Raw genomic sequence first — 22,533 nt, 5'->3', positions numbered from 1 at the left:
TTTGCATTCAAATTAATACAGCAATGCTAAACTGACTGCATTTAAGGTACAGTGAACACGCCAGAAATCCAGACACTTAGAATTCCCTCCAGTGTCCCTTTATCTTATGATTTCATCCTCTCCTACTCTCAAATACTGTGGAGGACTCTGCAACTGGCCCTGAAGATGATCCCACACAAGCAGTATTCAGCCAAGAAGACCATTTCTGTAACCAGAGCACCTTTCTGAAGCACGCACTGCTGGAGTCCCTTTCTCCTTCAACATAGTTGAAGCTTCAACATAGTTGAAGACTTCAGCTTGGCTGCTGCAGATGACATCTGTCGCGCTTGTGTCAAGAGGCAGTCTTCTAGTATGGAAGATCCTGTTTCATTAGTAGCTTCTAAAATAGTTTTTAGTCAGGAACTGCCAGTCTCCACTGCCATAATTAATATTTGCTCAATTACACTTATATTTACATTGTTTTTAAAGGATGCAGCATTTATTAAAAATAATGGAATCTAATCAAATGAATTGACCTCCAGTCAAAGTGACATTTAGGTTCTGTTTTGCATTTTTCTTTCAGTTGTTGTTGTTTTTCTTATGGCAGAGGCAAGCGGGTGCTTAAACAGGCAGGCCAGAATGTGAAAGAGAGCCAGTATCTGCATTTTTCGTAAACATCGTCTACAGCACTGTGTGCACTGTGTTTTATGCTGGCAGCAAGGTGAAACCCAGAAACATAGCAGCTAGAGCAGAGAAATGCCATGAAGATTTAATATTATCCCTGTTAAAACATCGCATTCTATAGATTTATTTTCTTCAATTTCTATTCGATAATAAACCTGGAATAAGTTAGACTTTTTGGCAGCAGATAGAGGTGGTGTGTGTCCTCAACCTTAATTATTGTTCTTGAATTTGAATAACATCATTTATTATGAAGTTAGTGGCAGAGACTAGAAGTTATGAAATCTACCCAAAGTTATAAAAAATTATAGCCAGGAACTAGTTAGACTCATATTGAATTAACAGCTTTACAGCCTGCTGTCTTTTTGGGTCCTGCACCTTTCTGGGCAAAATAAAATTCCTTTCATGTTACTAAACCCCAGGATTTTTCCACATTTTCTATACACCTTGCAGGAGAAACCATTAAATCACAGCTTTCTTTCACCTTCTGCCTTCTTCCAGAGATGTGTCATCTTCTGTATTCCTTAGGCATCAACAGTGCATGAATAAGAAGCAGTGTGGGCTTTGCTGATCTTCTGAGGAATAGATAATTACTTTACATATTCTAAGAAAAATCATTCAAAAAGTGGCAAATGATTTTAAAATAAATGCAGTAAAAAGATGAACTCTGTGTGTAGTAAGGGTACAATCAGACAAAAGGAAATTAAGCTTATTCGTAGAATACTGGGAGGTTAAATTAATATTCTAAATACAATTAGTATTCTAAATCCTTTTATGATTTTCTCATAGCACTGGCTAAAAGCATCTTTTTTTTTTTTTTTTTTTTTTTTTTTTTGCCATCAGCCTTTCCAGACGTGTATGTTTCCTTCATCTCAAAATTCACCAGAACTCACAAACAAAATATGTAAGTAAATGTGATGATTTATAAACCCTTGAGGTTTCAGGAACAAGTGCTTATATAGTATGAGTAATGCGCTAGCGTGCACTGCTGCCCCCTGACGCAAGGAGCGTTAAATCTGTTTGGGAGTAGCTGGACAATGGCACGCAGCCCACCCTCTTTCTTTTATTAATATATGGCCATAGATGCATTTATCACTGTTCAGACAGACAGAAGATAATGTCTCTCCCTTGGGTAACTTCGTATTTAAATTATTAGTTGAGAGGAGCGTGAGGAGAAAGTAGAAGTAAGACATAAAAGGGGAAAAGCAGCTATGCATGTGCACTATGAGAATGTTAAAAAAATGTTAAGGAATATAAGCTGCTAACTGGAACTCACTTTTAATGCATAGTTTTGTTGTAAATGAGTACAATTTGGCAATGGCAACATGTACGGCCATCTCTGGCTAGCACTTTGGGCAATTATAACTCTGTTTGTCTTTCCACTTCCTACCTGTTTATTCACCTCTTCCACATTGTGTAAATTTGGGAGTGTAAACTGTTGGGAGCAGAGACTTCCCCAGCACTACTTGCTGGTGTAGGTTCCTCATCTCCGCTTAGGTTTATGGAGAGTGCTGGATGGAAGCAAGACCCACTTTGTGCCCAACGCTGAGGTGCCAACATGCAGACGAGCCTGCGAGTACAACAGCGATACATTTTTCAGAAAAAACTTGTGTAAAGCAGGGACACATTATCTGAAACTAAATAGGCTTGAGGGGGATGTTTGCTTGTCGTTTTTGGTAGTGGTGACTGTTTTTTAAGTTGCAGATGTGGAACTCTTCCTTAACGAGCAGCACTGCCGCTTGGGCAGTGCGTGGCACCCATGAGGGCTGAAGAAGAGGATTTAGAGCTTCTGCAATTTTTGCACTTGGTAACATGTGTCTTAAAGCCATAGTCACCACGTTGGCCTCATTTACAGATTTTTGTTTCTTTTGTGGGTGGAACCTTTTTTTTGCTTTCATGGTCAGCCGTCAGGGTGATCAAAGTGTGTCCCAAAGCCTTAACCAGAGTGTGTGTGTGTGTGTGTGTACATGCATGTGCAAGCATGTGCAAGTACAAGCATCTGTGTGTGTGTGTGCATTTGTATGTGCCCGTGTGTATGTGTGTGGGGCTGTACATGTGTGTACGTCTGTATATGTGTGTGTACAGCTGTAAGTCTGTACATCTGTATGGGTATGTGTGTCTGTACGTACCTGTGTGTCCATGTGCGTTTCTGAGTGGATATGTACATGCGTACGTACGTCTCTGTAGATGTCTGTGCATTCATCTGTAATGGGTGCAAGCTGGAACATAGTGGGTTCCACTTAAAGATAAACTTCTTTACTGTGAGGGTGACAGAGCCCTGGAACTGGCTGTCCATAAGGGCTGTGGAGTCTCCTTCTCCGGAGAGACTTCAAAACCCTCCTGGATGCGTTCCTGTGTGACCTGATCTAGGTGTTCCTGCTCCGGCAGGGGGATTGGACTAGGTGATCTTTCAAGGTCCCTAACATTCCCTAATGTTAGTAATCCCTGACAGTCTGTCATTCTGTGATTCTGTGTGTACGTCCGTGTGCGTGCGTGTGTGTCTGTGGGTGTGCATATGTGTGTACATCTGCACGGTCGTGTGTATTTATGTGTGTGTGTAGATCTGTGTGTGCATTTTGTGTGTCTGTTTGCATGTCTGTGTGTGCATATGCCTGTGTGTGTGTGTGTAGATGTGTGTGTGTATAGGGGTGTGTGTGTATGTGTGTGTGTGTGTGTGTGTGTGTGTGTGCGTGTGTGTGTGCATGTGGGTGCACACATGGCTGTGTATGTACACGTATGTGTACGTGTGTGTCCCCGTGTATATGCGCGGACACGTGTGCTCACACATGTGTGCACATACTTGTGTTTATTGGTGTCAGTGTGTCTGTACACGTCCCTACACGCCTGCCCACAGCGGCCCCCTTGAGGCGCCAGCCCCCTCTCACCCCCCCCCCCGCCCCTAGCAACGCGCGCCGTCCCCCCGGCAACCAGCGCGGCGCCGGGGGCTGAGCCTACAACCCCCAGCATGCCCCGCGGCGCGGCGCCGTGACGCAGCATACCGGAAGTGGACTCCCGGGGCCGAGCGGCCGGCAGGGCCCGGTTCCGGGGGTCGCTTCCGTGACGGCGGCGGCGGCGGCGGCGGCGGCAGAAGATGGCGGCGGAGCTGGAGGCCGAGGTGCCGGCCTTCGACAGGGGCCTGCTGGAGTGCTCCGCCGAGGAGATCGCCGCGGTGAGGGCGGGCAGCGGCCGGCAGCGGGACGGTGGCGGCCGGGTCGAGCCGGCCGTGGGGGTCTGCCCGGGGGAGGGGGGGACGCTGGGGGAGGGGGGCCCTGAGGGGCGATGGGGACGGAACCCGGGGGCCCGAGCCTCGGTTCTGCTGCTGCCTCGGTTCCCGGCTTTGTACAAAGCCCTTCGTGAGTCCGAGCCGTGCGGGCAGGCTGTGCGGGGACGCGTTTTGTTTTCGCTGTGGTGTGGGTGCCCGGTCTGAGGCATTGCCTGCCCGTGGGGTTGGCTCCGTGTGTCAGAACAGCGCGGCTGCCTCTGTGCGCCCCTAGGATGGGCCTCGAGGGGCTGACCCGCGTCGGCCCCTTCGGAAACAAAAGGCAGCGTTACAGCCCGGCTCACCCCCCGGCTGTGGTGTACCTACAGCGCAGGCAGGGGGATGATGAAATGGGCAAATGTGCGCAGTTAGCACAAACGCAGCCTAGGCGGCCTTATCGCTGTGAGCGGTGGCTGCTTTTCTGGGTCACGCTGCTGATAAACCCGAGGTCCACCAAGTGGAGCACATTGGCAGAATTGCTGTGTAGGTACAGGCGCCATCGTAACCTCAGTCTGTGCTTTCTCAGTTTTATTCTCCAGCACAAGCTACGCTTTGGAGACCTATAGCTGCCAGTTCTGCTCTGTGTTAGGAGTTAAGCACAACCAGCGCTGCCTGATTGTATAAGTGACCAGGGTACTTGGCTTCTAGCACTGTTTTTCTCCCCTTCACTTCCTTTGCCCTCCTTTGCTGCTGGCATTACTTTGCTGCTAACACAATCCCAAGAAAACAAACACTAGTCCACAGCAAGTTACAGCACTTTGCATTTCAATTTCTCGTTGCAGAAACTTAACTATGAATTTCCACAGAATAACAATCAAAAATGATAAATTACCGGTATCTGTAGCAGCACATGAACCTGGAGTGCAGGTGCATTTTTAGCTATTACTTAGCTATTTAGCTATTATGTAGCTAGCAAAAACATAAATAATTTAAATTACACCTTTTAGCTTTTGAAAAGAGTAAATTGAATTGTTTCACGACTTGTTTGTATTACATGTATTGTTCTTCTAGTATCTCTTACAGAGATAGGGGTTTAGTAGGAGCACTTAATGGACCATTAGATATTTGCTTACATAAATGTTATTTGAAAAATGCTTTTTGGGTTGTTTCAAGGCTGTCAAAAGTTACTGCCAGGGAGTAATAAGTCTAAGGGGGGAGGAAATGAGAAATACGCTTCCCCTTCTCAGAAAAAGCTTTCTTGGGAGAACAGAACATTGGCTTTTCTTACATGTGACTTCAGGATCGAAGACAAAGAAAGTTTGCCTCAATATAAGTTGTTTTCCTTGAAGAATATATGCCAAAGTTTTGAGTAGTTTTACTGCACTTCAGTACCTCTAAGGCAGTGATTTAGAAAAGCAGCATGACCTATATGTGCATACATATATATTGTTTAATAGCAATTTCACATGCACAACAGCGTGTTGAGTTGCCTTCCTGGTGGCTCTTGGTGTGACATTTGTTTCCTTGTCCTAGCAGCCCATGCCTCCTGCCTTCCGATACTCTCCTAGCCAGGATTCAGAACTGTGAGAGCAGTTGTGTGTAGAACTGGATCCACAAAGAGAGTTAGGTGTGATGACACTCGGAGTTGCCACGCCTAACTTTCAGGCAATTACTCCCAGAATTTTGGGGATGGGAAAGCCATTTACTTGAGGAACAAGAATTTTCTCTGGCCAGGTATTTGCCTGAGCTTGCAGTGCAGCTAATAGGCACTGTCTGTTTTCTAGGCAGAAATTAGTGATGTGCTACTGATTTAAAAGGTGGAAATTAAAGGCACTTTGCTGAGAAAAGTGCAGGTGTAATTACTAACGTATCCTCTGGAAAATCATCTAAAAATATTCTTATTTAATAGGAATCATGGGAGAGGCAATGTCAGTTCCACCGTGATTGGGTCATTTCCTGGCAGTAGTAGATATGATCAAAGAGGATGAAAAGATTCATGAGCAGGGGGGACAAAATCAAATTATTAAATTCTTAACAATGACTTTTTTCTTTTTTTGGTGCAATATTGTCTGCATCCTGGTGGCAATGGTGAGATTATCTCTAAACTTTTAGGTGGATGGGGGTTTGGGGGATCTTTTCCCATGGGCTTCGTTGGAAAAAATCCTGGCATTGACCGTCAAAGCAAGATCAACACAGAAAGATTTAGTCGGTTGCTTTTGATTTTAAGGAGTCAAACTGAGGGAAGGAGAAGTGAGGAAAGCATAATTTTATACTAAGAGCTGTATTGACAAATTTTTTTATATGAAGTCCTCCATTAGAAAAAAATAGTAAACGAAAGCATTGCATTGCATTAAAAACAAAAAGCACAAACTCAAACAAGCAAACAAACGAAACACACCACAAACTACTACCCCTGAATGGCGTAAATGCTTTGCTGACTCTTTGTTTTGTGAAGAACTTACCACAACTGTGTTATCTCAAGCATAAGTTCTTAAGAGTTCATTGTATGCAATTCAGAGTAAACCAAGTTAAAACATTTGATTATCAAACCTGTTTATTTTGGTATAATTAATTCTTGCTTTTCATGTGCAGTTTCAGGTTGATTCTGGATTCTTTATCTGGAGTTGCCTGGGGGTATCTGGTTGTCATACTTAGAGTGAGAAATGGCATGACGATGAGAAGTGGCGTGCTACGGCTCTTTATATCATACAGGGTATAAAGTGCACACTCGCAGTAAATGCTTGCTCCCATTTATTTATTATAAAAGCCTTGCAGCCTTAATTTGCAGTTTAGACCTTTATAAAAATGTAATCCACAAGGCTGGAGTAAAACAAGTGTTGGCTTTGAGGATTATTGTATACTCCTCTGGTGTGCGTGTATACGGGGGACACACTATGACACACCTAGAAAGAGCTGTGAAGTACAGGGGGGAAAAAAATAGAAAGCTGTTTGTTGGCAGGTTATACAGCAGTTTGGCTTTTAAAATCTCTTTAAGAACAGTTTTTAACTGATTGACCGAGAGAATTCATGCATGAAACATACTTGAAATAGTAATTCAGATGAGTTATTATTTTGGTGGTAGGAGAAACAAAAATAGACCCCCTTATTTTCTTAGTTAATTTGTTGAAATTAAATGAGGTGGATGGTTACCTAATGTTGTGCTTGCCAGTCTCCTTGTGCTTTTTGTCTTTGCCTGCTCTGTGCCAACTCCAGGCTTCCGCTGCGCCTCTGTGTCCCCAGCTGGCAGCATCAGTCTGCACGCCGCGTAAATGCAGCCAGCATACCCTTAAAAGTCACGGTGAGCGCTGGGACGTTTCACTGGTCATGCATCCTGGTGGAAAACCTTGAAGAGTTTGAACTCTTAGATCTTGTGTTTTGGAAAACAACAACAACAAACTGCTTTGTGTCAAAAGGATAAAATGTGCAGGCTGGTGAACAGATGATTCCTTTCCTAATGTCTGTCTTATGTAATCTGCTAGGTTTAGCACTTAGAAGGAAGCAAGGCTTTCTGGTTTTGTAATGCCATTTTAGGTTTTCAAGTTAGAGATAAAAAAGGCTTCCTGATGGATAGAACTATGGTTTGTATTTTTATTAACATTACTTTTTTACTGTCTCCTTTTATTTTAAAAGAAATGGCTGCAAGGAAGTGAGCTTCAGAAAGAAGTGTATCGGCATCTGGCCTATTATGTACCAAAAATTTACTGTAGGGGTCCCAACCCTGCTCCGCAAAGAGAAGACATGCTGGCACAACACGTTTTGCTGGGACCAATGGAATGGTATCTTTGTGGCGAAGATCCTGCATTTGGTTTTCCAAAGCTTGAGCAAGCGAACAAGCCTTCCCATCTCTGCGGCCGTGTTTTTAAAGTGGGAGAGCCGACATATTCTTGCAGGTAGTTCAAAATGCAATTTCGAAGCATGTCTCGTTTGTGAAGTTACAGAACAAGTTTAGATAGAAATGTACTGTCCTAATGAAAAGGTAATACCTCAAATATCTTTTTAAAGTAAATTTGTGGTTGTGTTTTGTGATGGGTTGGACCAGGAAAATTTAACACACGATGGGATTATAAATGTTAAAATATTAATTAGTATATTGTAGACTGATTTCCGTACAGAAGTAATGCAAGACAAAAAAAAAGTAATTCAGGTGAACTCTGAGTGATTTCATGGCATTAATCAGAAATAATTGGGCAGGTGCATATCATGGAGTTGAGGTGTTTAAGAAGGGTTTTCAGGCCTCTCATCTTGAGGTGGAGGAGGTGAAATTTGTGGGTTCCTTAGATCCCTGTTACTGTTTCCTGTTGTGTTTTAAGAAATTGCTTTGGTTTATAGCTGGTAATGAGCAACAATGAGAGTTTAAATGAAACTTTTGTTGAAGATAGAGAATAAATGTTTTATGAGTTAACAAAAATTGTTAAAAGCAGCAGCTTTCCAGTTGTGAAATTTACAGTTCTGCTTCTGCTTTAGTTTATCAAGCCCCCTCACTTGTTTGAGAAATTACTTTGCCAATGGTACTGAGTTTGTCATAAGTTTAGCGCTCTGAAGGATTGATACCCAATTTTGTAGAACTAATCTACTCCAAATTGTAGCAATAAGTGGTTTCCTTTAGTATTTTTTAAAAATGCAGTGTTCCACAAACAGAAATTACTGTAAAACAGAAGAGCTTCCTATATTTCTGCGTTGACATTTTTACTTTCAGCGGTTCCTCTGGAGGAAAGAAACATGAAAATGACTTGGTACTTCATGCATATTAAGTTGTGGCTGCCTGATTATCTTCCAGTGATTAACTGGTCAGATTTATTTAGTGAAATGAAATTAAGAAAATTCTTGATAATAACATTCCATAGGATCTATAGTGTCATCTTTTGAACAAAATAAGTTATTTCTCTGAATTGTTGTTTTTAAAATAACCATCATAAGACACTGATTTTCCTGGTGGTCACTTTTACATTGCATAACCTGGGTCCCTTTATTCTGAGGTGGCTTGAAAGCAGTTGCCTTATATAAGTTCATGTATTTTCAGTGTTGCTTTTCTCAGGGAGGTAATTAAAAATAATGCATAACTGTTTCCTTCATTCTTCTAGTCCTTTTTTTCATAGAAATATTACTTCTGTCTAATGCAGCCATGCTTGTAGACAGGACTTAATTATGCTCTCCAGTCTTCTGGTTGAGGAAATTGCATTCTTGGACCTGTTCAGTGAGCTTGTAGGTCTAAACTTGGAAGCAGACGTTTGATGTAATCTGTTGTGTACTGTCTTTCTTTCCAGTGTTCAGTAAAAAAAAAAAAAGTCTTTGATGGCTGAAGGTTGTTAGTGCTAGTACTCCGTACTCAAGAGAACTAGCTTAGGTTTATACTGTGTACCTGTCTGCACTGCAAGCTGTAATTCACCTGTTTACTTGCATATATGCTTGTCTCACCTCTTTGAAGACAGTGGCTAAGTTAACCAAGTATAAACGTTACCCAAACAAACTTGCTATAGCCTCTTCTGTTTTGAGAGCGGATATTTTTTTTTTCTCCGTTTCCATTTCAATTGTTTCCCCCTCCTTGCACCCTATCCCTTTCATCTTTCAGAATAACGTATATAGTAGTCAGAAGGCTTACATTGGTAATATTTGACCATTACCTGTTGTAGAATGTGTAATAAAAGTCTAAAAATTTGTTTAATGCTTTTTTTCCCTCTCTCCTGTTGTCAGAGACTGTGCAGTTGACCCAACTTGTGTGTTGTGCATGGAGTGCTTTCTTGGAAGTATTCACAGAGAGCACCGATACAGGGTTAGTAATACTGCTGGAGTATGTGGTGTAGTCATTAATGTCTTTGTATGTGTATGAAACTCCTTCTTTATAGTTCAAACTATAAATGTGTATTTATAGAATATATCCCTAATTTCAAAACATTGGGTGCATATGACATTTGGAGTTGGTCTGTGCAATAATCTTGTATGAACTTGAGTGTTTGAATTTGAGTGTACATTCTGAAGTTTAGTATTTTTAAATGCTGAGCAAGGACATTTTATGTACAACAACTAAACTTACAAATGTGTTTATTTTTAATATATGCCCTTGAGTGTGCTTTACAGCATTAAACTTGCTTTTTGCTTGTTTTGAATACGATGATTTTTAGACGGTATTGAAAAACCTTTACCATGAAACTACTATTGTTTTAAAATTATTTCCTTTAAATGTCTAATATTAAATTCTTTACAACATCAGCAATTTTGGTTGTTTTTAAATATAATGTGAAAGTAACAAATTGAAACTGTAGATGCCTATGTCTACTGCTACTAATAGTGTAGATTTATTTTTGTGGGTTTTTTTTTTTTTTTGAACTAGAAGTCCTTGGTGTGTTTTTAGACCAGGACGCAAATTGCAGCCTTTCTGTAAATCGTTTTTTGACAATGCTTCACTGCACTGCTGTTAGTGTAACTATGCATTGATTTGATTTACATTGAGTGCTAGAATTTAGAAGGGGAAAAAAAAAACAACACAAAACCTGCTTCAGGAAACCCAACCCAATTGCTGTTGTCAGCATGCTTCTAGGAGGTTTTTAGCCTGCAAGCTTGCTTAGGGAATTAGATGACATCTGAAAGTGTAAGCAAATATTTCAAATGTCCATCCAACTCTATTGATACTGTAGGGTGTATTTGTATGTATACAATATACCTTCCTGACACAAATAGATGAAGAAAGAATTATTCTATGAATTATTTAATAGTTGTGGTTCAAAAACTGTTACGTTTATTAATTTGAGCTTATCTTTGCTTTAAGTAAAAGTTTATTAAAACAATGTGAACGGTACATCATTACAGTATTCAGCTACTGCTTACTATGCTTATGAAGATTTATGATGCAAACAGTTTGTAAGTTTTGTCCAGGAACTCCTGTTATTGCAAACAGTGCATCTGTTCCTTTTAATAATGTTACATGAAATGATAAAGCTTTGCTCAGATGAAAAATGTGAGAATCTGAAGTAGCAAAGGTGGCATTACAAGTAGAAAATTCAGGAAAGCTGCACATTACTACCATGTTGTCCTGTTGTAAACTGTGTACATTAATACACGGTGGACGTGGGTAGAATAGGAGTCTTTGGACCTTTTTTTTTCTTTCCTTGTGGCATAGACAGGTTGAAGTATATAAGCTTTCAGCCATCATAGAAACAGACACGATTTTACTTTTTTGAAGAGGGTACTGGAAAAAGCTATCAGGTCTTGTGGTCATGCTTTTGTAGTTTAGCTGTGACTACTTGTGTTAATGTGCATGCATGGCTTATATGTGTGTTCACATGACTTTGTTTTAAAAATCATTTCAGATGACAACATCGGGTGGAGGAGGTTTCTGTGACTGTGGTGATACAGAGGCTTGGAAGGAAGGTCCTTACTGTCAAAAGCATGAACTTAACACTTCAGAGACTGCAGAAGAAGAGGTAGTAACAGTTAAGACATCCTGTTTCAAAACACTATTAACTGTTCACGTGTGTGTATAAGAAACCATTCAAATGAGCTGATATTTAGTCTTCTATGCCAAAACATGAGCGTTCACAGGAGACTAGAGTAAATTTAATAGAAATATTCAACCGTACTATGAATTAGACAAAGTCTTACCAAACTTAGAGTTACTTAGAATGACATTTTCTACTTGAAGGCTTTATTTTGTATGTTGTTGGTTGCCTGTGCAGCTTTAGTTCAGTTTCTTTGTTTTTCTCTCTTATTCTGAGAGGCAGTCTTCCAGATGAAAAAAAATTGTACGTAATTGTGTGAATAAGCCAAATTAAGCTATCTGTGTAACATATGTTCTGATTCTCACAAAATAAAGCACACAAATATTTTGAGTCAAAATACCTTGCTATTACAAAAATGCCTTACAGTTAAGATAAACGTCTATAAAAGCTTGTTTCCTATGGAGAAGGTAAATAAGAGAACATCTCTTCACAATTTCTTATAGCATAATGACTTAGATATATTAAATGAAGCTAGCAAAAAAAAAAAGTTTCACTATTTAAAGTATGAATTCAAGCTGTTGAAATTAATGCCACATAGAAAGCACTGTACTTGCTAAAAGTCTATATATGTACAGAAGGCAATTTAACCTATTTGTGGAGGAAAAAATAATTGATGGCTATGCAAAAGTGCAGTTACCATCTTTGACTTGGGAAGTCTCTTCGTCTTAAGGTAGCAAAGACCAGAGGTGCATTCTGCTCTTATATTCTTTCCTTAGTATCTGTTGTTATGCTTCAGGAATGATAGTGTCCAGTTGGACTTCTGGTCTGACCACTTAAAGCTGTTCTTATGCAATAGAATTTGTGACATTTTTTGAAGGGAATATATGAGAAAAAATTTCACACGAATTTTTCTGATCTGATGCTTTAAGTGAAGCTACTCTAACCATATTTGCAGTAACAGTAGTCCTTGTAAAATCTGTCCTCACTGTCTCAACCCTTAGCAATTTCTGCATGGACTCACCGCTTGGCCTGCCTGCCAGGTTACATTACTGGGCAGCCTCAGAAAACGTGTTCTGCGATCTTGGGTTGGCTGCCACTGCAGTGTGCAATGATACTTATGGTGGCAATGAAAGATGGCAGTAATTTGATTGATGGAAAAACTTTAGGTACTGGGCAGGTTTTGTGCTTCTTTCCTGTAAGTGATGGGGATTGAGATCCTCCCGTGGAGCGTTGTGTTTGAGGTAGATCAAGGATTGTTTGAGTTCACTGGTAGCCTGCTTTCTCCTTGCGCAGAGATGTGTCTTTGCTGAAGGTGTTAGGAACAGAGGCAGTGCAGCTGTTTAAGGTTTGCCTTTGCTGTTGGTGACTGATAACTCTGCATATCCTAAATAAGTTTTAAATTAATCAAAAAAGAGGAATGGTGGTTATTAGCATTTCTGTAAAACTTCCAAATATCCCCAGAGTATGTTGTGGTGGGTGGTTGAATAAACAGCATACAGTATAAGTAAACTTTTTTTTTTTTTTTTTAGAGTATGAATACAATGTACAGAATGACTGGAGTTTACAACAATTCACAGTACGGGTGAATTGCTGACTGCTGAGGGCCTGCTGTAAATAATGCAGACTTATTCTGAAAAGTTTATTGTGGCCATTTTGATACAGTGTAAACTGTACTGAAATAGAACTTGGTGGTACACTGTAATCCTACAACAGAAGTTGTGCTACCACTCCATATCTTTCTCTGTTAACTATTACACAGATTTCTATAGTATTCTGAATTGAGTCAGTGACCCAGTATCAGTCCATGTGGTCCAACAGGTGGCTTGCAGACCATGCAGTTTTCCCTTTCCAGGTTTGTAGAAAAGGCAGGAGTTGATTTGAGCATCAAAACTTTGAGAATTGATGGTTGTGTCTTGATACACTTCTATTTGTAAAGCAGTAGGAGAAGCAGAAGCCCTTCGCTGAAGAGGCTTTTGATGTTTTCTATTTGTACACAAATCCCATAAAATGGATTGGAAGGAAATTGCAGTGTTATCTGCTAGCTGACAGGGGACTGACATATCAGCTTCTGCTGTTGTGGGAAAGGAAACTAACTACAGGTGTGTAACATGGCAGTGGATCTCTTTTTCTGCTCCAGAAAGAAGTTCCTTTGAGTTTGCAGACTGAGGAGGACTTCTCCTCCCCTTTTCAGTTCCCTTAGCAGCAGCAGCCCTTCCCTTCTGGCAGAGAAGGGAGGCTGAGTTTATAGTGGCTGCTGCAGATGTCAAATGGGGGCACCCCGGAGAGTGCAGAGCAGGCACAAGTGGAGGTGTGTTCCCATGCAGAAGGGAACGGGTGTCCCTGAACAAGATGGACATGTGGGCAGATTCCATAGTGTGAGAGACTTCCATCGTAACTTGTGATCTCAGTGTGCTGGTGGTTGTACATTCTTGGGCAGATAAGACTTCTGCCTCTAAAAGCCTGGTACTTATAAAAGAAGGCAACAAATGTATATTTATTCATGTTCTGCAGTTTACTAATACTGGTAAGTGGAACAAAATACAGTGATTTCAAATAAAATTTTTTGAAGACGTTATGGAAAAAGCAGGTTCTGATACGGCTGAGGTTGAAAGTGGGTTGGTTATATTAGAAGGTATGCAGAAGTGAGAAGGAAAGTGAAAACACAGAAGTGTGAAAATTTAAGTGGGTGATCATAGGCAAGTTAGCGTTTGGGCATTGAATGCTAGATTCCCAGTTTGGTGATTTTCAGTGAAGAACACAAAAAAGAAAACAGGCTGATTATTGACTCTGTTCCTTTCAAATGCAAAGTTATTTAAAGAAAGGCACCCTTAAAGATGCTTACATCATCTTTGACACAAAGAAGTTTGAATTCGACAAAATTCCCTATTCTGAATGCCATTTAATTTCTCAATTTCTATTTATACTTATTTTTCAGGATCCTCTTGTGCACTTACCGGAAGATATGGTAGCAAGAGCTTATAATATTTTTGCTATCACATTTAAATATGCAGTAGATATATTAACATGGGAAAAAGAAAATGAACTGCCTGGCCTAGAAATGATGTAAGTATATAGGCCTTTTAAAGGCCTGCAGATATTTCAAATGAAAAAATGTGAGTTCTTACTTTAAGCCTATTTTCTGTCTTTCCTAAAATTCTATCAGGAATATTTTGTAGGCTATAGACTAAGTTTTAATGGATTTATTTTTCCTCTATTTTTTATTTCTGGGTACATCCCATTTCTTTCCATGGAGTTGATGAAGCAATGTGTCTGTGATAACTTAATTTTCCTAATATTGTAAAGGAAATATTACTACAGTACAATGCCCTAAAACAAATGGTGGCACTGAAGTTGAGTTCTAATGGCAAAAGCATTTTGTGCTTTTTGTGAGCCATTTATTACAAATTTTGAAACGTTACATAATATTGTAATATAGTATAACGAAGTATAGTCATAGATATGTAGGTTTTTTTGTGTGTTGGCTTATTAGTAACTTTGTGCTGTATGAAGAAGAAGACTGCTGTTTAACAAAATGATGGGGGTCAAAAGATTGTACTGAATCTATGTAATCTTGAAAAGTTGTGGCTTTGAGGATTGTGGAGTTCTCTTTCAGAGACTGCCAAGCTTTTGTTGAATAATAGAAATTTGTAGTACTACTGGGGAAACAGGTGTGTTAAAATAATGCCAGACCAGTGAAACCTCTAGGAAGTTATGGGAGAATGTACTGAGCACAGCTGCACTGGAAGGAAATATGTTTTCCTTAGGAAACTGCTGACTCAGAATCAACAAATTCTCAAAAGTATTACTCAGACCTAAGTTTTGTCTTAAGGTTTTGCTCATTTTGGATTTAATTCTGCAGGAAAGTTGCATGTTCCTATACAAGTTAGAGAGGGTCAGTCCTTTTGGAATATAACTCTGTAGCAAAGGAAGCTCAGGCTCGGGTTGTCTGCTTAGTGGAAAACGTTGTTAAATTACAAGTTGATCTTTTAAGCTGTATTACTTTGAATTACATAAATCCAATGCTTGCTTTTGAAGTGAGAAGAATGATACCTACTACTGCATGCTCTTTAATGATGAAGTCCACACCTATGAACAAGTTATTTATACTCTTCAGAAAGCTGTCAACTGCACACAGAAGGAAGCTATTGGTTTTGCAACGACAGTAGATAGAGATGTAAGTAAATTCCTTTCTAGAAACTTTATGCTTACCCTAGTGTTTATTTTATATGTCCACACTTACTTAATTTGTTTTCCCAAAGAGTATGGTTAATGTGATTGAGCCACATGTGTTAGGTCACTAACTTATTGACCAACCCAAACTGCATTTAAGATTGAATATATATTTCAGCATCCCTGTATTCTAGTAACTCTTATGAGTGTAGATACCAGAATGTTTCTTAGCCCCTCTGCAAAAGGCAGGCAGCAGCTTTAGCTCATGGCTTCCTATACACCAGGGAATTTTCATTGTAAGATCCATTGTACTTGCTCCAAGCAAGGGAAGAGAGTAACAGCTGTCCACTGTGAGGGATAAAATCCGTAATTGGCTGCTTTTGTTCCTGTGCTTACGGAATTGTTTGTGGTTTTTAAATGTTTCTTTTTTGTAATGGTTAGATGAAAAACGGCAGGAAAAGGTAAAGCGTTCTATACAGCATTTAGAGAGAACAATGAGTTCAGAGTCATTACATACTGAATATGATTTTAACTAGTACATAGGTCTCAGAAACACTGCCAGTTGTGTGCGTCTTCTGGCTTGTGTGAATTTTTTTTACAAAAGGGCTTCTTTTCCTCTGGCTAACTTTCTAGGGACAGCTGCATCTTTTTGTTTGTCTTCTAAGACTGTTGCTTTGAAAAAGTGTCCTTTTATGTTTTGTTTCCTCATGCATTTTTGGGGGGTTGGGGCCGACACAGGGGATGGACAACACAACAAGGAGCATCTCTTTCAAAATGGCAATGAGAACATCACTTTCGGGTGTTGAAGTGGTTAGACTGGAAGAAAGGCAGTGGAAAAGGAAATTCAACTGCTTTATATTATGTAACGCTGAACTACATTTAATTTTTGTATTACCAGTACCCTATTTCTGTAATATCAGTACACCTATATAAAGATTCCTTTGACTTAAACACATGCACTTTATTGTTGGATGGACTTTGGAGATTTTTCCCTGCTGCTCATCTGTCCTACTTTTAAATACATACAAATTTTTGTATTTATTGGCTTGGCAGTGTTATTGAATATTCAGGTGGGCAAACTTGAACTTTTTTGAGAAGCTAGGGATTATTTGCTTCAGGAATTCATGTGTCTGCACATGTACGTGTATGTATACAAAAAAAGTCAATGCCTGAAACAATGTTTTGGCATCAGACAAGGTCTAAAGTTTGAGTAAGCTGTCCTGTCTGTAATACAGCAAAAATTAAACCAACTATCTCTATTTTAATTTACGTAATGGCAGCATAGAATGTGGAAACCTTACAGTTTTGAAATAAACTACGTGCCTTAGTAACATTTGTTTAAAAGGTCAATTAGCTTTAATATCTACTTTAAAGGCATTGAAATGTAGTGGCTGTGTCTTAAAATCACGAATTATTGTACACACAAGATTTTGTTTAGCAGGTAACTGCATATATGGCTGTCGTGGTTTAACCCGGCCGGCAGCTAAACACCACAAAGATGTTTGTTCACCCTCCCCCCTCCCTTTCTGGGACGGGGGAGAGAAATGGAAAGTGAAGCCCGTGAGTTGAGATAAAGACAGTTTAATAAGACAGGAAAATAATAATAACAATAATAATAATAATAATAAAGTGATGATGATAGTACTCCTACTAATAATGTGCACAAACAAATGATGCACAATGCAATTGCTCACCACCCGCTGACCGATGCCCAGCCTAACCCCGAGCAGTCCGGCCCCCTCCCCCGGCTAGCCACCCCTATATATTGTTTAGCATGACGTCAGATGGTATGGAATACCCCTTTGGCTAGTTTGGGTCACCTGTCCTGGGTCTGTCCCCTCCCAGCTCTTACTGCACCCCCAGCCTGCCCGTTGGCAGGACAGAGCAAGAAGCTGAGATGTCCTTGGCTTGGTATAAGCACTGCTCTGCAACAATTAAACCATTGGGGTGTTATTGGCACTCTTCTCATCCTAAGCCAAAACATAGCATTCCACCAGCTACTAGGAAGAAAATTAACTGTTCTAACTGAAACCAGGACAATGGCATAGTTTTATTTTCTTTTTAAAACTACAAGTTGCATATTGGAAACCCAAATATCTAGCTACATGCAGTACTTTTTTAAAAAAATGAAATTTGCATGAAAGCAAGCGCAATCAACTTGCATCTGAAACCTTTACTGTATCTTTTATACCAATGTAAACCACAGCATTTGACTTTCTTGGTCAGAACCTAGTATTAACATTACCTTTTTTACTAAATTCAAGGGACGTAGATCTGTGCGATACGGAGACTTCCAGTACTGTGATCAAGCAAAATCAGTAATAGTGGTAAGTAACATGACCTACTTACTTGCCGCATGTTTCCAAAAGGAGATATTGCTACATAGTTTTGTGATACTGTTACTGTCACGGCTCTTTACAGTAACAGAAAATGTTGGAGATACTAGGATATACAAAGGAGATGTATCAAAAACACAGGTTTATGCTCTGTTTTTCTTTGTTTTTATACCTATAATTTAACTTGCACCCTAACTCATTTCCTAAGAAATTTTTCCTAGACTGCATCTGTCTTCAGAGAAGAGATCAGGAAGTTCAAATGTAATCTTTTAATTGCATGTCAGTTCAGCTCAGTGAAGCTAAACTATTTTTTTCCTATAATATCAAATTGTTTGCCTTTTTGTGATAGCCCCAACCACTGAAATTGCAACTGAGTGATTAAATCCAAGTGCTAAGCTACAAGTGCGTTTCTTGTATATATGAATGCATGTGTGTATAGTTGTACTCTATATTATAAGGTTCTTCCATGTAAGAACATGGGATTATTATTTTTCTTTAATTTTCATTTAACTGCTGCAGTGCAGTACTTAGTTACATGAAAGAATTTGTGTACAATGCTGCTACCACTAGGAAAGAAATGCTGTAACTACAGTTACTGTACTGTACTATTTAAAGTAGTTTGAAAACAGGAATGTATCTTTGGAGATGAAGTTGTGCCGTATACCTAGCTTGCCCCCTATGCAGTCAAAGAACAAATGACTTCTATGTGTAACCTTATCAATCAGGCATTACTAGCACAGAGATGAAAGGACACTGTTTCATTCTTGTTTTAATTCTGTGTTTGTTTTTCATTTTCGGAAATTGTCTGTGAACGGTAAAATTCTCTTCTTGGTGTGCTGCTGTGTGACTTGCATGTCATGTTGTGGAGAATGAATGTGCGTGGTTGTCTTAGGCTATGTGTGGGGCTGCTTATCAGTAAAATGCAGCAGATCAGTGTTTCTGTTGATAAGAGCAGAAGAGTGGAAAATGGATTGGCCTAAATACACTGCTATTGCATAATAATGTCATTAAAATATTAATAGGATAAGCAAACTTCAGATTTTTGATTTAGCTTCTTCTCCATGCAGATAGCAGTCATTTAAATATGTATTAAAATTATAAATTACTGAAATTAATCATAGGCATGTTGTATTTCTGTATGGTGATGTATGCGAGCCCTCATTAAATAAGCATTACCTTATTTTTTTCCCCATTTTAAAGAGAAATACCAGTCGTCAGACGAAGCCATTGAAAGTACAAGTTATGCATTCATCCATTGTTGCTCATCAGAGCTTTGGTCTGAAGCTACTAACTTGGCTTGGCAGTGTTATTGGATATTCAGGTGGGCAAACTTGAACTTTTTTTGAGAAGCTAGAGATTATTTGCTTCAGGAATTCAGCTTGCTTCACAATGTTGTCTACTTCTTTCACATATGCAATATATAAGGCAAAACAATATCTTGTTGGAGTTGATGCTGTTTTCTGATACTGAAGTGCAGTTCTGACTTCTGTGTAAAAGCACTACCAGTTTTAGTTAGTCTTCTCAGATATTGTTTTCTGTTTAGTTGATGTTGAACTTTGAGCTGAGGATCACTGTCAAACGTTGTATGCCAAGAAGCTATTTTTCAGTCCCTAGTTCTTTTTAAATGAATGCAGTAAGCTGAAAATAACCTGTCTGCTTAGACAAAACAAAATTAATCACAAGTCACTTGATGAATGATGATGAAAGTGATTACTTATGGTTTGTTGCTGTGCAAGCAGAACAACAGAGAGAATGCAAGGATGTGGGGACTGCTCTGGGATAAGTATAGAAACCAATGAAGTATTAATCAGATATTTAGAAAGAGGCTTCTTCAAAGGAATCAAGATGCATGGTATCACTTTTATGGGAAGGCTCAGTGTTTGTTCTGGTGTGCTTCCTCCTTTGTCTTGAGTCAAGGTTGTGAAGATGTTGAGCATGAGCTGAAGTAAAAGGAAAATACATCAAACTGCCAATAGGTAGAGAAGCAGATACTTGGACTTAATTAAGTGCACCCAATGCAGTTCATGTGTGCTATGCACCTGTAAATTTTAACAAGAATTACTAGCAGAGCTCTCTCTGCCACTGTAATGCCATGTATACATTCTTCTGTATAGGTGCAGGATTTGTTCAGAGATTATATGTATGATTAGATTGATACTTGAAAAAGTTGCCAAGATTTCAGGCATGGGTGCTCTATATCATTTTATTTATGATAGATGAGTAGTTTATTTGTATGAATTTAGTTTTAAAACACACAGGTCAAACTTTTGGAAAGTTACGGTAGCAGTTTGTTCAAGTATTTGGTTTCCCATAGCTTCTTAACAAATGCACCCAAACATACACATTCTGCTCCGTTTTTTAAGTAGCCTGTTACCATTCAATCTGCAATGTGAGATGATAGAATTGCAATGCTTTGGTGGTTTCATCTAAAATCTCCCTGGCCAGATGGAGGTAGAGCTGAACTCTGTGGGGGCAGGGGACACAACCCCGTTATGGGGGCTGACAGACTTCATGGAACTGCACTTTGCAGTGATACGGGACGCATGGCACCAAGCCACTGCCAGCTCACGCTAGCTGGGAAGCTGAAGTGGCTAAGCAGGTTGCAGAGATAGTGTCTAATGCTTGTAAGTCATAATTTTGTTAGTAAATATATATTACCTGCAGTCCAAAGCCAGGTTGAGCACTGTTCACATGAGCGTTGTGTTGCAGATGCAGGCTTGACTGCAAGCGTAGAACTTGTATGTTCTTTTCATAGCAGTTATTACTGCTTACCATTAAGAAAAAGAAAACGTAGAGAAGTTTTACAATAATAACAGCTAGTAAGTATATTTAAAAAAATTACAGTCATATATGAATTATATTTTCCTTTTGACAGAACTGGTAAACAGGAAAAATATGACCCAGAAAATTAGCCTGATGTGTAACTACTTAGGTTAGTAAGCCAGCAGCAGTTCTAAGGAGGGACATTTTGCATAACTTCGAAACAAATCATTGTTTTGGCAGTTTTTGTAAGGTTCATTAATGTTCTCTAAAGCTAGCATAAGACTTGCAAAATATAAAATATTTGTGTGTCTGCCAGCAAAGCATGCAGTGTTACTCAGTTGTCTAGGAAAAGATGGATATGCGCCTTCTATTGTGTCTTAAGAACTTCCAGGTATCAAAAAAATACACAAAATCAGTTTTTAAGCTATTACTAACTTCCACCTGTTCTCTTCATTAAGATGGCCTTCGTCGAATATTGTGTCAGGTTGGTCTACAGGAGGGGCCAGATGGTGAAAATTCTTCCCTTGTGGACAAGCTGATGCTGTACGATTCTAAACTGTGGAAGGGTGAGTTTTGTCCAGCTTTTGGAAAACACTGACGAATGTTAGGCATGACATTTTTCCCTTACTATATCTGCTAATTCATGATCACTTTTACCATAATATATAATTGCTTAGTTTGTTATAATCTCTCTCCATGGTGCACTTATATAGAAGACAAGAACACAAAGATTGTTTGGAGACAGGTTTTTTAGGTCTTATTTTTCAGAGTAGTCTGAAGTCAAGGCTAATAAACAAGAGGCTGATTTGGGGTTTGTCTGCTTTGTTGGATCTCAGTACCTATATCATATTTATCAAAATGGCACCTTTTTTTTTTTTTTTTTTTTTAACTGTGTTAAGCAAATACTTCAATGGCTTTTGACTTAACTGATCTTCAGAAAGAAATGGTACAGATGTCTATTTTCAAGCTATGTATGGTCAATTCTTATTTGTATTGGCAGTATTTTCTGAAATGCTGCTCAGGCAGACTACATGTTCAGAGTTAGATAAGCTGATTGTTTTGCAGAGTTGTTCACAACAAAGAAAAAATTATTGCAGTTCCCAGGATTTTCCATGTAGCTGCTTCCCCTTGTCCCTTTCCTGGTCCATCCAAATCCTCTGTTCTGAGGAGCAGAGTTTAGTTCTTGTTTGACTGACTTGCCTAATATTTGAAGGTTTAGGTTATTCAACAGCTGAATATTACTTGACACAGGAGTAATAAATAATGCCACTTGAAGCATTTTGTTTTATGTGCTCATCTTCATTCTTTGCTACAATCTGACAGACTTGATCAAAGCAGTTTCTGCTCTGAAATGTAGACTTACTTCACCCTGTAAAAGTTTTCTTTTCTAAACGTTTCCATAATACATTGATAGAAAGTAGTGATATGTAATGTGTTGTTCATTTTTCTTGACAGGAGCTAGAAATGTATATCACCAGTTATTCATGAGTAGTCTCCTGATGGATTTGAAATGCAAGAAACTTTTTGCTATCCGCTTTGCAAGAGTAAGTATTTTTATTATAAAGAACTATTAAATACCTAAACTGTCTAGTGAAGAGTTTAGTTAGCATATAGAGCTTCAAATGATGCAGAAGTATTATTTGGATGTGGAAAGTTGAAATGAAATGCTGACTACTTTATTTCTGTCTTCAAAATATTAGTTATAATGGCATCTCATCTGCTGGGAAGAAAATGAGCTTTCCACGTTCCAGAGAATTAAAGCAGTTCAGATGTTTTTTGTCTTCACCGTCAACTATGCAGGCTATTTCTTCTTGAGAGCTAATTGCATCTCATTCTTGAGGTGTAAGCTGTTAAAGCACTACTTGGAAATTGTGCTGAAATTCTGTTATGCAGATTAGCATTTCTGCATTAACTAGTACTTAAAATGCCTGAAATCAGCACAGCGAAATTCTGCTCACACTGCTGCAGATAA

General features: G+C 39.2%; 1 protein-coding gene across 3 annotated transcripts in view; it reads left to right on the top strand.

Moving 5' to 3' along the window:
- The first annotated feature begins 3,688 nt into the window (after positions 1-3,688).
- Positions 3,689-22,533, top strand: part of UBR2 (ubiquitin protein ligase E3 component n-recognin 2) — a 51,119-nt gene continuing 32,274 nt past the window's right edge. For all 3 annotated transcript variants that reach the window (XR_014618310.1, XM_084284572.1, XM_084284573.1), the window contains exons 1-10: positions 3,689-3,829; positions 7,490-7,749; positions 9,551-9,629; positions 11,164-11,277; positions 14,228-14,355; positions 15,328-15,466; positions 17,727-17,789; positions 18,999-19,119; positions 21,020-21,127; positions 22,017-22,105. Coding sequence is in view for 2 of the 3 variants with exons in the window: in XM_084284572.1 (XP_084140698.1) it covers positions 3,752-3,829; positions 7,490-7,749; positions 9,551-9,629; positions 11,164-11,277; positions 14,228-14,355; positions 15,328-15,466; positions 17,727-17,789; positions 18,999-19,119; positions 21,020-21,127; positions 22,017-22,105 (1,179 nt within the window). In the remaining variant the exon portion in view is untranslated. The remainder of the gene's footprint in view (positions 3,830-7,489; positions 7,750-9,550; positions 9,630-11,163; positions 11,278-14,227; positions 14,356-15,327; positions 15,467-17,726; positions 17,790-18,998; positions 19,120-21,019; positions 21,128-22,016; positions 22,106-22,533) is intronic.

This window comes from Netta rufina (assembly GCF_964035555.1).
Source record: "Netta rufina genome assembly, chromosome: 3".
Taxonomy (NCBI): Eukaryota; Metazoa; Chordata; class Aves; order Anseriformes; family Anatidae; genus Netta; species Netta rufina.
This window is presented reverse-complemented; position numbering and strand designations above follow the sequence as displayed.